Raw genomic sequence first — 17,356 nt, forward strand, 5'->3', positions numbered from 1 at the left:
AATAACCATAAAACACCGAATCACCTCCCAACAACAAAAACGAATATAAATAAAATACCTAATCAATTCATTACAAGACCCATTGTCTCTAGCCGATCCATCTCTCGCAGGTGATAGCCAGGGCTCGGTATATACATATATACACGTGCGCGCATAGACCAATATGTATATAGTACATATACACACGTATATATTCAAATTGGGGACCGCAGCATTGTTTCCTAGTTGGAACAAGTGAAGCGAGGGGGGTGATAGACGTGCCTAAGGGGAAACACGCGCTGTGTCGTCGTAAGAGAGGGATGGGGAGGAGGAGGGAGGAAAGGTCTAATTGTATTCGGCAGTCTGGAGCTTCGATACCCATTTGTTCGATATCGAGAACAATGGCTAATTGTTTCTTCTTAAAGGACGCGTGGTAAATTTCAATAAGTTAATGTAATATACGTACCTAAATAATAGCGATATAGAGAGAAGGTACGTTTATAAAAAGCTGCAAGCTCACAGAAAACTTACGTCTTTTTAGAGTTCCGTACCCAATGGCGGTCCGTCAGGTGAGGCAACTGAGGCGCCGCCTCACCTCGAAATTCTAGCCTTTAGTAGTACACAAATTAATTTCCAGCTAATCGTATATTTATATTATAGCAATATTAATATTGAATAATTTTATTAAAATATACCGAGCTTTTTACTTTTCGACCGGTCTAAACCAACCGATCGCGCCATATCTTTTCTGTTTTAACTGGACTACAATGCATCTTTTGGGCATCTTTTCGTTCTGCGTTCCTGAGGCGTAATTTTTGCCGCCTCTGCCGACCTTTTTTTATCAATGAAATAAAACGTCACACATTGAAATCAGTGGGTCGGGGAAGCGGAGGGAAAGCGTGAAATTAGCTGCTGCAGAGGCGACACCCAAATCGCCTAAGTGCAACGCTGTTGCCAGATTCATGAAAAAAAATCCATTCTTTACAAACTTGATTGTTAAGTTCAAAAACAGTTCGTGCTTGATATGGCTGGATAATACGATATTATAATGCTCTTTGTAATTAAAGTTAATCTATTAATTGATCTTCACGAAATACCCCATCAATAATTATGGAAATAATATCGTATATCGAAGAGAGTATAGAATAAATTTGAATAATATGAACTCTTGGCATCCACGCAATACTGTTCAAAATAATTAGGTAACTTTTTTGGTAACTTTAGATATTTCGGGGAATTACTAAACGTCACGTCTGTTCGGTCGGTTTGTTTTATGCTTTTGTGAGTAGCAAGTACTGTGATCTAACCGTAATTCAGAGTTTAGTGCTTTATTGTAATAATGAATGAATCATGTACATGACATTGTGATGTCCCTTCTAGAAACCCCGTTTTCCAGAAGACAGGAGGATGAAAAGCGAGAGGTCTTACAGGGAAACAGACCTACTCCCCAGATAAGTGTTATAACAAATGATAAAAAGACAAATTAACAATCCCGATTACAAGTGTTCAAGCCGAGCGGGATTTTTCTTGTCTAAAACGGATAAAATCTTACTTAAGAAATACAATGTTACAAGATAGATGTTCTGCTTTGTCTTTATTTTCAATTGAAAAGGAGCTGTTGGTTATCCTTAGTGACAACGAAGGGAAGTTTTATGATGACACAATTGAGAAATTTGCTATTCTTAAAGACAGACTTACCTACATGGAATAATTCTTATACAATTACATTTTTTAACTATTTTTTACTTGTTTGTTTCTTATTTATGTCGTCGCGTCGCGCGTCGTAGAGCTTGATGTGACAAATTACGTCTTACTAACCGAACGAAAACCTCAAATGAGAGCTGTTATATTACGATCATTAGATTAGTTAGCTAATACCTAATATATGTTTAAGTTATATTATTTATACTCTGAAGAAAAAAAAATAAAGAAACAGTTCCGATGATGACTTTTTTAATAAGTTATGCTTACAAACTTATTATATCTGAGGAGCAAAAAATCTCTAGCTTATTGTTGCTTAGCTGCTTAAAAAAACAAAAAGAAAATAAACACATAAAAACAAAAAAAAAGTTCTTATGACATTTTTAGTAGGTTAAACCTTCAAACATGTTATATCTGAGGAACAAAAAAAATTAAACTTGTTGCAGCTTAGTTAAGTCGTCAAAAAGTCGTCTATGATACATTTTTAACAGCAGCATTTTTTTCATACACCTAGTACAGTACACACCTATAGTCTTCTTAGTTCCTGAAATACAAAGCGAATTTTAAAATTGTCGACTATTCTTCGAATCTTGGTTTTAGTTGCGCTACTCAATTTTACTTGGAAATCTCTGTGGAGCTCGATTTTCACCTTTTCGATAAGTTATAATGGCCGAGATATGAGGGGAGTCGAAAAATGCAACAATTTCAATTTCGCCCTGTATTTCAGGAACTAAGAGGGCTAGGACAAATAATATGTGTGTACTATTTTTAGTTTCATAAAAAAGTAGCATAGTAATGTGAAAACCGCATCTTTGTACTTCTGCTCATAAATGAAAAACCCTGTAAAACACGCAAAAGTGGGACATCCTGTATAAAGTACCACAAAATTTAATTTAATTTAAGTTGTGTTTTTATGTTCATTATCCTTTTATGTTTATTTTTTATTGTTGATTATATTAGTTATTCTGAAAATAAACCGTTTTGTTTATGTTGTTATGTGGTTTTATTCTCATCTGTACTTACAGTAAATTAATAATATGATGACTTATTTTTTTGTTTGTCTCTATTGTTTGTATTTGTTGTCTATTTGTTGTCTATATTACAGTCTTTTTCGATAAATTTCGATAAAAAGGTAAATAATTGCAAAAATTTCCTTCTAGATTTACTACCTCTAAATAAATACCAGTAGATTATAAAATTTATTTTTTCTGTCATGGGGGTAAATGTCATTTTCTTTCTTTTTTTACAGATGATGTCAAAATTAAATCATCAAAACTCCCAACCCTCATCTCAAAAAAGCAACACAAAGGTATGTAAAAAAAATAAAATTTATTTAATATTTTATTTTTAAATTTCGTTTAATTATTCTCGAGCGAATAAAGGTACATAAAATTCGAGCAGAATATCCCGAATTGTTTTGAATTCGAATTTATAAAAGCGAATTATTATATAGAACGAATATACGTATACAGGTTTTATATTTATCCAGAGTTGTGCCTATACGGGCTTTTAAATTATTTATATCATTTATATTCCGCTGCATGTCGGCCAATCTATCGCCCGATGTAAAACCGTTTAATTATTATATTTTTTGTGGTTTTTTTCATTTCCCGAAATTCGGATTGATGCAGCTATCGCTCTATTTTATTTAATTTTAGGCTTGTAGAGAGCGGAATAAAAAGCTTTTTATTTATTGAGTTTTTTGCTGGGTTTGGACTTTTATAGCTCGCGGTAATACTGATTGTTTTACTGCATTTTAGTAAATTTAGTTAGGGTTTTTTTCTATATTTAGAATTTTTTAGGAAAAATATGTTATTTTTAGGAAATTTTTTGTTTTCTCCAGGGTCATTGAAGGGTGATTTTTTTTTAAATAAATATTATTATATTCTATTCATATGGAATATTACTTTTTGCTAATAATTTCTGAAGTTACGTCAATATTTGGATGATTGCTAGGTTACTAGGGACATTTACAAATCATGAAATAATTAATAATTTGTTACTTTCATTTATCCAGTAAATGACCTAATAAAAACTGTTTATTCTTTACAGTGGACTTCCATGATCCACCCAACTTATACGTTAGTAAAGGATAAGCCTGATTTATGGTTATAAAGTTGAATTGTCTAAACAATATAACAATATCTATTTCCTTCAGTGGGAGTAACTTTATTGCTTGTTTATGGTATAAAACCTTAATAAATTTTATACTCTCTTATACCATTCTCTAAGAATTTTCATATTTTCCTCCCCTATACACCAAAATATTCATATTTATCTGCAAACCTGCAAATCTGCATACCTGCAAACTACTTTAGGTTCTTCACCTTACTGCGAAACCACAAATTTAAGGAATATAAACCACAATTCACCTTATCACAAAATCTCTTCTTATAAACAACCATTTTTCTTCACAAAAGGCACAAAAATTCAATTAAAAATCCCCTATAAACCTGTATAACTTCCATCCGCAGGTCAAAGGGTATATTAGGGTAGTAAAAACAAATAGTTATAAAAATGTTCCTTAATAGGGTCTCCAAACCAAAATTTTTATTGCTAGTGGTCAACACGAAATTAGTAAACACCAACAAATTTTCCATAGTCTTCTCAGTTATTGCACAGCACGTACTGAAAAGTGCGCAAACCAAAATCCCTAATAAAACCGTTGTTTGGATTATAACTTCCATTGAAGTGAGGTTTTTATTCACGAAAGTCCCTAATAAAACTTGATACCTGCAGTGGTAAAGTCAAAGGGTACTATATTAGGGTGGTAAGGAGTCATTAGTTTATAACAATGGATCTTAAGTTCACTAAAAGGGTTATAGAAAGGTTCGGGGAATGGAGAAAGATCGAGTTTTATTGCTGTCTGGTAATTGATTTTGGTAACACAATATTGTGAGGGTCAGAGATTTTGATTTGATTTTTATTGTTGGGTCCAGGTTAAATTTCATCTTAAACGCTAGGTGGAGTATAAGCGATATTAATGACCTCAGTGATACCGGGTGCGTCTGAAAAGTGGCTCACCCCTATAACGTTTTATTTTTTCAGATAAAAAAACGAGATTTGGTACGTTAGTATATGACATAAATTAGGATTGATTGACGTATTCAACTGTTTTTCGTCACTTCCTGTTTAACCGGAATTTACTACAATTTTTGATTTTTAAATGGCACCCTTGGTAATTTTTACTTTATTCGATAGAAAATGACACTCTGAATAGAATGACGTATCATATGTCAACTTTTGATAGTTAAGCATATCGTTTATTTGAAATTGCAATTGAATACGTCAATCAATCCTAATTTATATGATATACTAACATACCAAATCTCGTTTTTTTTTATCTAAAGAATTAAAAAAGTTATAGGGGTGAGCCACTTTCGAAATGCACCCGGTATAACTTAGACTTGTCCCACAATTTAAAAGCAATTAAAAATTATATAAATAATACCATACGATAGAAAAAAAGCTCTTCCCGGTACATTGTGAAACAGGAAATTGTAGAGAGAAACAATCCCTATAACATAGGATACAACATTTTAATGAACAGTGCTTTCCATAAAAACAGTAAAATAAAAAATATACGAAATAATATAAATGTACTGATTTCTTTCGAAAATCGACAGCTATGAAACTATGAACTCTTCCCGGACACAAACGGTACATTGTGAAACAGGAAGTTGTAGAGAGAAACAAGCCCTATAACATAAGATACAACATTTTAATGAACAGTGTTTTCCATAAAATCAATAAAATGAAAAATATACGAAATAATTAAATGTACTGATTTCTTTCGAAAATCGACAGCTATGAAACTATGAACTCTTCCCGGACACAAACGGTACATTGTGAAACAGGAAGTTGTAGAGAGAAACAAGCCCTATAACATAAGATACAACATTTTAATGAACAGTGTTTTCCATAAAATCAATAAAATGAAAAATATACGAAATAATTAAATGTACTGATTTCTTTCGAAAATCGACAGCTATGAAACTATGAACTCTTCCCGGACACAAACGGTACATTGTGAAACAGGAAGTTGTAGAGAGAAACAAGCCCTATAACATAAGATACAACATTTTAATGAACAGTGTTTTCCATAAAATCAATAAAATGAAAAATATACGAAATAATATACATGTACTTATTTCTTTCGAATCGGACGTTATAACGATAATTTAAACAAAAATATTGGTCCCATTTTACTCTAGTTTATGAAAAATTATTGTTATAATCTGACATGAGCATTTTACTAAATAACTTGTCAAATAAACCGCGCTGGACGTCTTAAACAAACCATTTTTTAATTATATCGGCGTGCAACGTTGCCGTAACTAATTTTAATGGAGCGTAAAAAATGGCCGGGAACAACGAGCCCATTGTGTCGCTGGTAAAAGACCATTTAATGGGTCGTATTTTCATAGTCATTATGGGTCGCGTAGTTCGAGAAGTCCCAACTGATTATCGGCTAATTTTTTACAGCTTATTTTTTTCGGAGGGTTTATTACCTTTAAATATATTTAAAGAAACCTTATTTTCTATTTCTTATTTTCATATAATCGATTTTTTTTAACGAATAAAAAAATAAAACAAAATTAATAAAAAAAATATATAAAATTATTAATTATTAAAAAAAATTATGAATTATAAAATAAAATAAAAAAAAATAAATATTAAAAAAAATTGACAAAATTATTAATTAAAAAGTATCTATTTAAAAACAAGCTTTTATTTCAGAGGATTTAGATAATTCTTACTTCATAATGGTCAGTTAGTCTGATGATCAAATAGGCAATAGTCATATCTGAGGAAACTTTAAAATTAAAATGTCATTAAAAGAGAAAAAAAAAATAATCCAGGTGTTCCGTAGCTATTAAAATTAAAAAAAAAACTTTAAACAAGCTATCTACATTAATAAGCGTCCTAAAACAATGACAACCAGTCCTATTTACTATGCATAAAAGAACGCACGAGACTTCCTACATGGGATTAAAAGGGTATTAACTTATTTTAATATTTTTCTTTGTTATAGGTACCTACTGGACGACTAAAAGTTATAGAGCGTTCACAAAACAGCATTACTAAGAATTTTAACAAAGAATAACAATATTATTAATAACAGCATTGTTATTAATACGTTTGGTGTGCTGGTATTATCAACATAGAAATGCGTAGGACACTATACAGGGTGGAACAATTTCATGTTCAGTTTATTATAGTTGCTATAGAAATTCATATACAGTTTATTCAAAGAGTCAGAAAAGATTTCGATAGACACATTCACAAAAGGACAGAAAAACAATTTTTCTGTTAATTAAAATGACAGATAATAACTGTCATTCTCAATTATCATCTATTATTATCTATTTTTATCATCTGATTTTTTTTATCATACTTTTGAAACATTTGGTACAATAAGTGGGTCAGTTAAATTACAGACAAGGTATTACTTTTAAATATTTTTATATTATTTGGAACGTTTGAAATTGTTTAAAAAATTATTTGTGGCCTTTGAAAAAAATAGCATGTTCTATTCGGAGTAAAAATGATTTTTTGTGGCTCGCCTGTATGCTCATCAACCGTACAGCTTCGCCAAAGAAAGTGTAATTTTTACATAAAACAATATGCATTACGAAAAATTTATACAGGGTGAGTCTTAAATAAATGAAAATATTTTCAGGTCTGGAAGATCTTGATAAAAAAAACGTATCTTCTCTTTGCCATTTTACAAATAAGTAAAAAACAACAGAGACATTTAATATTTTGAAAATTTCAAAAAATTGATTTTTCGTTTAAATTTTGAGAACCACTGGCACTGGATCTTTTTTGGGTTTTCTTTCTTGTAAATTTAATCTACTCCCTATGTTGCCATATTATCAAAAAATTAGGTTTTTTAACTTAAAACAAAAAAAAAATATCCAAAAAAACTTTTAAAAAAAAATCAAATTTTCAAAAAAAAGCCTAGTAATTTTTTTAGTAACATAGCTTTTAAAAAATTCGTCTTCATTTGTTATAGTTTTTTTTATGCGATTAATAATAGGTACCCAGTCAGCAGACTTTTTGGAAAGGTGCTACAGGGTAGGCTCAGGGACAGTATTGGTGACAAAATCTCGGAAGACCAAAGCGGATTCACACCGGGGAAATCTTGCACAGATAACCTTTTTGTCCTGCAGCAGGTGATGGAAAAAAAGATAGCAGTAGATCAAGAAGTCCATCTAGCATTTATTGATTTGGAGAAAGCGTACGACTCTATTCCCCGCAGCAAGATATGGGAAGTCTTGAATATCTTAGAAGTAGATAGACCTTTGCTTAAGATAATAAAAGAGCTATATAAAGAAAATGAATCGTACGTTAAGATAGGACACAGGCTATCTAGTCCAATTAACACCACAAAAGGGTTGCGACAAGGATGCAGCTTATCTCCTCTGATCTTCAACGCTTACCTCGAAGTAGCCCTTAGGGAATGGAAGACGAAATGTCAAGGTATGGGAATACCCATTGAGGACAACACACTATTTACCCTGAGCTTTGCAGACGATCAGGTCGTGTAGAAATACAAACCCGACTAGATCAAGTAGAAATACAAACCCGAATTCAGAAGAGCAAACAAGTTATTGGATGTCTTAACAGCCTCTGGTGGGACCGAAACTTGTCTGCAACAACTAAAAAGAGACTTGGAAGAACATTGGTGGAGTCAGTTCTTTGCTATTGTTCAGAGCTATGGACTCTGAGTGCAGACGCGAAGCGCAAAATCCAAGTTGTTGAAATGGACTACCTTAGAAGAAGTGCAGGAATATCTAGGATGAAAAAAAAAGACAAACATGGAGGTCAGGCGTATCATGAATGCATCGGAGGAGACAGTACTGGATCGAATCGAAAAATCCAGCTTAAAATGGTTTGGACATGTTCTGCGTATGCCGGAGAACAGGTGGCCAAAAAGAGTTTTTCAATGGGCCCCAGGGCAGAAGAAAGAGAGGTAGACCTAGAAAATCCTGGAACGGAACGGTTACGGAAGCAATGGAAGCTCGTAACCTAGAAGCTGATGACGCTCTAAATCGAGATGTGTGGCGTAGGGTAACGGGAAGGCAGCAATAGGCTGTAGTTGGAAATGAGTATTAAATACTTAAACCAAATCCCGTTCATATATATAATAATAGGTACCCCCTGTATATTCGTCGCTTTATGGCTACACGCACGCTATTTTAATAAATTAAATGACTTTTTCTAACAATGGAAGATGTTCTACGGGTACTGCCCGCGGCGAGGCAGGAATTTAGGTACTACACAGTGAGAGAAGGTGATATTTATCATTTCTCAGATCTTGTGCAATATGAAGAGGTCGTACCTATGAGATTTAAGTGATTCCAACGCCTCAGGCGATTCCTAACATTTCTGAACTGCCAAAATTTCAGTCTGTGATTAATTATCACAACTAGAAAAAGAATTGTAAAGAGTGAAGTTAATTAATAACTCGTCTAAAATCAATTTATTATTAAACTTTGAGAAATGCTTATTTTTAAAAACGCCTAAATCCAGTGGCGCATCTAGAGAATGAGCCTAGAAGGGGTAGTACTACATTTATAATACATTTTTACTAACAGGTACTATAACTGTGGACAAAAATATACTTGGATTGGTTTGGGTTTTCAATTTTTTTGGTATTATTAAAAAACTCTGTGGCCTTCTAAATTCTGAAAACAGTAAGCAAATTTAAAAATACGGCCATTGTGAAGTATTATTTTTATAATAAAAAAAAGCAAACTGTTAAGCATCATCAAAAATCGCTTAAAAACAAAGGCTCAGAAAATTCTTTTTTTTTACAAAATCAAAGCATTTAAGCCTTCATTGATGTAAGTACTCTTAATGTACATAAAATTTCCTACAAACTCTGAAATTTTCATGACTTTACGATTACTTTTACTATGTTTTCAAAAGCCCTAAAAACACCCAATAAAATAACTAAAAATAGCCAATTTTTCAACTTTTTTCCATACTTCATTACGTTTTAAAAAATATTCAGAAATTATAATTTGAAGGAATTTATTACGAATAGAAAAAATATTGTGCTGGGTTGGCGTTGGTTTCTATGTAATTTGACAAATAAATAAAGCTGTCTCTTTAGTTGTCAGTTTTGAGTCGATATTTTTTAATTCTCTTTCGTGTCGATTGCTGATTGAATTGGAGGCAGAAATGGCTCAAAACGAAATAAGTAAATTACCAACAGATATTCAGACTGAAGCGATAAACGCCATATCCAAAAACTACTTCCATTTAAATCCCCAATAACTGATGAAAAGGAATACAAACATTTTCAAAAATGGAAGCAATTAAAAAACGTGCGAGAAGAAATAAATTTTTTAACCTATCCTCGCTGTTAAAGTATCATTTTATCTAGTATTTTTGATAGAAATAAGGCAATTTTAACACGAGCTATGGAAAAAAGCATTTTTAATTAATGCTCACAGTTTTAGAACATAAAAAAATGAAAATCGGTCACCAGGAAGTCTTTTTCTTCTGAATAAAAATAAAATAAACAAAAACGTGGTTCACGTGCGACTCCCCGCTGGTCAAGAACGACCATTAGCCGGGCAAAACGGTCAAAATATCCGAAATACAATACCTTTATCTACCGTAGAAATCATCGTCGTCTCTCCTGTCAAAAGTTAAAAAGCTCGTAAGGTGCGAGGACCAACATATACCCGTTATTATCGGTTCAACTGCTACCAGGTGGGTTCTTTCGGGCTTCCCCTCGCTTAGAACCATTTTTTATACATATATTAAGAAAGGACTGGGACTATTAGCATGGATAAATGCGGTCTAAATGCGAGATTTTTTCAACAGTTTTCCAAAATTGACGATTTCGGCCATGTCACCAATTTTAACAAACCTTCTGTTATGAACTAATTAAAAGACATAGAATACGAGAATATAGGCCATTGTAACCTTACAAGTACAGCATTAAGTGTAGTGAAAGATTTAACCATCATTAAAAATCGCTCAAAAACAAGCATTCATAAAATTAATTTTCTTATGAAACCAAAGCATTTAAGCCTTTATAGGTACATACATAAATTTTCCTACAAAATATAATTTTTTTGTAATTATATGACATTGATTATTAATTTTCCAATGCTCCTAAACACATGATACAAAAAAATAGTAAAAAACTGATAAATTTTTCAACTTTCCCTCCAAATTTAGCATTTTACAACAACATAATAAAATTTTAAATTCAAATTAATTAAAAAATATGGCTAGTTAAGTCTAATTATATTCATATGCAATAAATTCACTCAAATTTTCTGGCAGTGTTGGTAGACGTTTAAAAAACACGTATGTACTATAACGCCCTTTAATCTGAAAGACGTATCTGGGCCCTAAATCTTGCCACACACGTCCGATTAGAGCTAATTTATTAAAATGGCCGCGTATTTGTAAAACAAAACAGAAAAATGCCTGATGGGGGTGTCGTAGGTACTTACTTAACGTGGAAAGCAAGAAACCGTTGATGTTATGGCTTTACAAAATGCGATATTGCCATTAAATTATTTCTTTTTGATTTTTTTATAAGCTTTTAGTACAAACATTTAGACCTTTTAAAGTTTGAAAAAAAAACACATAAAACCTGCAATATCAATATTACATTACAGACTTGGAATAAAAGCAACAACGTGATGCCTAGTACCATTTTAGACACAGTGTTTTGTAGAACTGTGGGTTTATTACAGTTTAAAAAAAGTACCAGTAAACGTTTCTATATAGAAAAAGAAGCACCTTTAATGGTACTTTAACTTCAATCCTTCATTTCATAACGATCAAGGCAGGTGCCTTTCAAATTAATATAAGTATCTACTTCGTAAAAAACACGATGGTTCATTTTCGACCAACCCATCTCTCTCCTTCTTTACATGTTTCTTTTCGCTCCGTTCATTAGGGGAAGTGGGGTAGAATTTTACCCCATTTTTTACATTATTATCGTTATTAAACGACGATAACCGACGATGTTTTCCAGGCCAATCAAAATTACATTAGCATCGTCGGATACACGACTACGACGATTGTATAGATGGAAAAGATAAGGAAGGACGTGGATAATAATTTGTATTATATATGTTTTATATTAATTGCTGTTTAGGGGAAATGCTGTTTAAATACGGCGGGGCGATTATCTGGATGGAGATCTAGTTATTTTCTCTTTTATTTTAGTGGTTTTTTGTTGGATCGTGGTTATTTTGGCGGTTGTTGGAATGAATACATAGATAGACATTAATTTAAAAGGTCTTAGTGAAGGCTGGGTAGAGTTGACAAATGACTTGTATTTTGAATGTTTTTGATAAGAGGAAAGATATTTTAAAGATACTTTTTGTTAGTATTTTATTAGTATTTAGAAATAAATCATAGGACAAAAAAAATAAAAATAGGACTTTAAATAGAAAATTGATTGAAATTCAAAAAAATCCGATTAAAATTAAAAAATCTGATTAAAATAATAGAAATCGATTTTTTTAATTTTTTTAAATCATAATTTTTGCCACCCTGGTTCCTATCTAAGATAAGCATCTATCTAAGTTGTAATGCATCTTTCGATAGCGCAGCAGATTTTGTCTCTAAACGGTGATGGTGCTTGTAGTGTATTTTGCTTGGAGGCGACGAATATAGCCCTTTAAATAGGTATGTTAAGGAAAATGTAAAATTAAATTTTTTTTTTTGCAAAAAACCCTCATAGATTTGTCTCACCAAATATAACAATTAAAATACTTGAACATATTTAAGGGACACTAGAAACAACAACAAAGACAATATAAGAGACACAATAATAAATTATAACTAAACAAAAAAAAACTAAAAATGTTACTTATGTAAGAAAACTCAAACTTTTGAACTATGAATTATCACAAAACCTTTAATCATATTTTAACTACTTAACGTCAAAAATAAGTTGTTTGGCAGGATTTTCTTGATTTAATGCCCACATTATTTTAAACAAAGCAAACACAAATAAAAAATACTACAATTTTCTGCGTTTAACCTATAAAGCGTACCTAAATAACAACTTAAACGCCTTTATATCCTTCATTTTCTGCTTAAATGAAACCCATAAAACCAAAATAAGCCAAACCAGTCCTTAATTCTCACACTTCCAAAGCTCTGGCCACTTTCCCGTCACATTATTCCTAAATAGTCCGGTTCGGCGGTACTTAGCGGCAACCGTGCGCCTTAAAGTACCATTTTCCGACTATTCCCATACGTTAAGAGGCCGTAAAGTAGTACCGAGGGGCATGCGGGCCCCCTTGGCCGACACCAAACACGGAACAGGTCAAACGTGAGGTCCCCGAACACGACGGACGGCACTGGCGAGGTGTTTGAGGGGATAGGGGAGGTGGTGGTACCCGTAGGAAGTTATGGGTAGTACAGAAATTCTACTTATAAAGATAAAAATACATAGTCTTACTTCCAAAATACATTTGAATTAGAGAGTATTTACTTACATGCTGCGCAACAAAATTTGGTCGTATTTTCAGACTTCAAAAGAGAGCAGTTGGATATTTATTGGGACTGAACAGTAGAACTCACTGCCAGAATGTCTTTAAAAATTTCAAAATACTGACTTTTCCTTCTCTATTCATTTTTGAATCCGTTTGCTTAATCCGCAAGCACATATCTGCCATTCCCGAAAGGCCATCTCATAACTATCCACTTAGGAATGCGGAGCACGATCTTTATCTGCCAACCCCGAGCTCAGAACTAGTTAAAGGCTCAATACTGTACAATGCCAAAAAAATGTACAATCATCTGCCTTTCAATATCAAGTCGCTTTCATTCTTTCCCGCATTTCGCAAAGCTCTGAAATCATACTTACTGGAGAGAGCCATATATGCGGTAAACGACTTTTTTGTTGATGTTTAATCATGAATAGTTTTGAATTTTAAAATTTTGATCATCTCACACACTGGTCAAAGGTCAAGTATTTAATATTTTATAACTCTTAAAATTATATCCATTTACAATTTTCCTATTGTAAAATTTTATTAATACGCTTTTTTTTGTGTTCTGCAATTGTTCATGTAGGTATGTTCTATTTGTGATTTTAATGACTTATTTTTTTTTGAATTGTTTGATTTGTATTAATGGTTTTTTTATTATTTGTATATTTTTTGTGCCTTTGTTTGTTTTGTAAATGCTTTGTGGATGAAGCTATTTAGGCTTTTTGCACAATAAAGCGTTATTTGTTGTATGTTGTTATTTTGAGTTGAGGAAGGGCGAGTTAGAGAAGTTTTGCTAAAAAAAAGTAAGTTATAAAAACAATTATATGAAGCCAAAAGAAGAAAGAAGACTCAATTGTATCTTTTATCTTATGTACCTAATTAAACCAATACATTTAAATCGATTAGAGGCATTTGAGATGTGGGTATATCGCAGAATGCTGAGAATACCATGGACTGACCGTGTCTCGAATGAACGAGTTCTAAACCAAATGAACAAGGACCGAGAACTCCTCGACATAATAAAAAAGAGGAAAGCAGCCTATTTGGGCCATATCATGAGATAGCAAGTATGAATTCCTTCAGCACATCATCGAGGGTAAAATTGAGGGAAAGCGCGGACCCGGACGACGGCAATGCTCCTGGCTGAAGAACATCAGAGATTGGACAGGCCTGGACTCACATACTTTGCTGAGAAGAGCGAAAAATAGAGAGGAATTTGCCATGGTTGTTGCCGATCTTCACTGAATGGAGAAGGCACTTTAAGAAGAAGAAGAGGAGATTTTTGAGCCGAGATAGAAAGCAGTAAAGCAATGAAATTTTTGAATGTCCGGAGTGCGGAAGAGAGAAAACATCACGTATCGGGCTTTTCAGTCACAGAAAAGCTCATGAAAGAAAATACCTTGCGTGAACCATCTTCTGATGCGTGTCAAATACTCGTCAGCGAGTAATGGCAGTAGTAGTAGTAAGTCCTGTTCTGATACCCAGGTATCAGAATAATTATTATAGAGACACCTTTTTTAAAATAAAAATAAATTAAAATAGACATCCTTATTTTTTAAATTCTAAGAAAAAAAAACAATTATAATGAATGACAGTTTATAACTCCATCTCAAAATTAAAACTGACATTAACAGCTCAGATTTTCTTCTTTTGAAACGTCGACTCTGTAAAAATAGACGGACTATTTCGAGAGAATGCAAGACAACGGTGTTTTTCGTTTTAAAAAAAGGAACAAGAGAAGATGCAGTAGCGCCAAACAATTAAAGTCAAATAAATTTCACGGTGCTCAGACAGAAGTATATATCAAATTTATCGCATAATTTTATGTAAGCGGAGAGCATTGGTGAGGTTAAAATGGGGAAAAACAAAGAAACCAACAACACAATATAGAATTACAATGACAGAATTAAAAATAGCAAGTAAAGTTATTAAAAAAAATTAAAAAAAAATTATTAAAGAGGTTTTTTAAAGAAAATTTTCGTTTTCGTATACCCTTTAAAAATAATTTAATGTTCTGTCACTGCTTATCTTAGCCAGATTAAATAATGATGTAATTTATTCTACCAAAAATTATAATTATAATTCTTTGAATACACATTTGTAATTGGGAGCTTTAATAAAAATATATTCATAAGTTATTGTAGTTGATTTAATTTTATCCAAAATGTACTTATGCTCTACATTTTTTATACAGGATGGGTTTTATATTTTTCTCATTTAAATTTAAGACTCTTATTTAAGACTCACTCTGTATATGCACTTAAAATGCTTAATTATAAATTAAATTCTAATCAGTTAGATTTTTTTGCATATCTGAGATATATGTAAATACATTTTAGACAAAAGAGGACCCAAAGATAGTCTCATAGTAGATAAAACTACCAAAAAGGAATAAGTTACATTGTATTAATCTTGTATAAGTATATCATATTTTTATACCACATTGTTACATGTTTAAAATATATTATACCTAAGCAATTAAAGGCAAAGAGAACATATTTATCGTCGTATTTCGACATTGGTACAACTAATAAATTTAATTTTGTGGGTGGCACTGTCGTATATGGTTATGTAACAACGCTCGGTACATTTTAAATATGTTCAATGGATCGTTCGCGTCAAGCTAGAACAAATAGACGTCGAAAACGGTACTACGCGCACGGCGAATAAGCGATATATGATGTTGGTACTACAATAAAACCAAATTTATTCTACCTACTTGTCCTATAATTTATAAGGTATTTATATACCTTTTCAGTGCAGACATCAATATCGGCAGGTTTAAACGTATATATTGCGGTATAACTTTTTAATTTGTATATCTGAAGATTATCAAATAATTGCACTTTTTTTTATCCTGTTCGTTTATTAGAATATCTCGTTTATTATGATAATAAAGGACCTTCATCACGTTAAAATTCATACCATCGTCATAGAACAATAAGGTCGACTATTCCCAAAACACGTAGTAATTGTCAATTTGCTGAATACTACCATCGACGGAAGAATGTTCTAATTGGCCTTATCTGTCCCCCTCTTCATTATTTCTTTTTCTTTATGATACAGGGGGCATTAATATAAAGATAACCGCCACCGTCGTTGACCGCATAGAAAAACGACGAACGCAGGTGTCTCCTTGGGTAGTACCAAAGTACTAAACGTCTTGGACGGATCGCCTGGTGAATCGGAAGTGGCTTTAATTGCTTTTTATACTGTAAATGCGTGTGTGTGCATGTTTAAACGGGCGAGGTGTATTTTTATTTCAGGTGATGAACACGTGTGTCCTTCCTGGTGGTTACCGGCGTTTTTTTCTGTAATGGTTGTAGTATTGGGTTTTAATGGCATGTGAAGTTCCCACGTTCTAACCTAATAGATTAAAACATAGAATCGTTGATTGAAGAAATAAGAAGATGCGCAACATTATGGGCGATTTCGTGGCACAAAATTTGTTCGAGATGTAGCTGGCCTGTCCGAGAATTCCGAAATTTAGTTTAGCTCTGCGCCGCTGCACGCTAATAGTCGTTTACAGCTCAGCGGATAAAGAATACCACAAAACACATACACAAGAAGAAGTGCTAGCGTCTTGCTAAATATTGGAAAGTGAAATTGGTTTGGCGTTTAAATTTGACACTATTGACAAGTCTACTGCTACTAGCGCCCCCAATATCGCTTGTAGGAACTACGGACTAGATTGTCACGCATGGCGGGAAGTTTAAAAAAAATTAATTCTTCATTTATTTTTAATTATAAAAAAAAATTAATTATAAAATTATTAAAAATAAAAAATTTTATTTCTTCATTTATTTTTAATGGCACACAAAAACACAAAAAATACACCATTTTTTAAAAATATGTTTAATATGAATATCAAATATACAACAGAAATTAATTTCACCACAATAAATGAATAAAATTAAAAGAATAATGTTACAATGTAGATCAAGAGACAAAATTAATTATAACAAAACTGAAAAAAATGGCGTCATAGATGGCTTAGAAATGAAGATATGTATCATAATTTTTTTTAAGCCTACTGGACGATTATTTCAAACATACAAGCTAAGTTCGTTCATGGTGCTCTGAGAATTTTAGATAAACAAAGAATAATAAATTAAAAGTATTCCAAGGGAAAAGAGAGGAAAAACCTGTATCGTCTCTGATATCTGTCAGGGTATTGTTGAAAGTGT

The 17,356-nt window shown here is 32.3% G+C and overlaps 2 protein-coding genes across 4 annotated transcripts in view; one reads left to right on the top strand and one right to left on the bottom strand.

Moving 5' to 3' along the window:
• LOC115891191 (ankyrin repeat domain-containing protein SOWAHB) overlaps window positions 1-17,356 on the top strand; it is a 329,208-nt gene that overhangs the window by 139,287 nt on the left and 172,565 nt on the right. The window contains exon 3 of the mRNA XM_030911602.1: window positions 2,930-2,989. Within this exon, the coding sequence (XP_030767462.1) occupies window positions 2,930-2,989 (60 nt within the window). The remainder of the gene's footprint in view (window positions 1-2,929; window positions 2,990-17,356) is intronic.
• LOC115891190 (homeobox protein araucan-like) overlaps window positions 1-17,356 on the bottom strand; it is a 117,650-nt gene that overhangs the window by 66,178 nt on the left and 34,116 nt on the right. The gene's annotated exons all lie outside the window — the stretch shown is intronic.

This window comes from Sitophilus oryzae, unplaced genomic scaffold (assembly GCF_002938485.1).
Source record: "Sitophilus oryzae breed Bouriz unplaced genomic scaffold, Soryzae_2.0 scaffold_979_pilon_pilon, whole genome shotgun sequence".
Lineage (NCBI taxonomy): Eukaryota > Metazoa > Arthropoda > Insecta > Coleoptera > Curculionidae > Sitophilus > Sitophilus oryzae.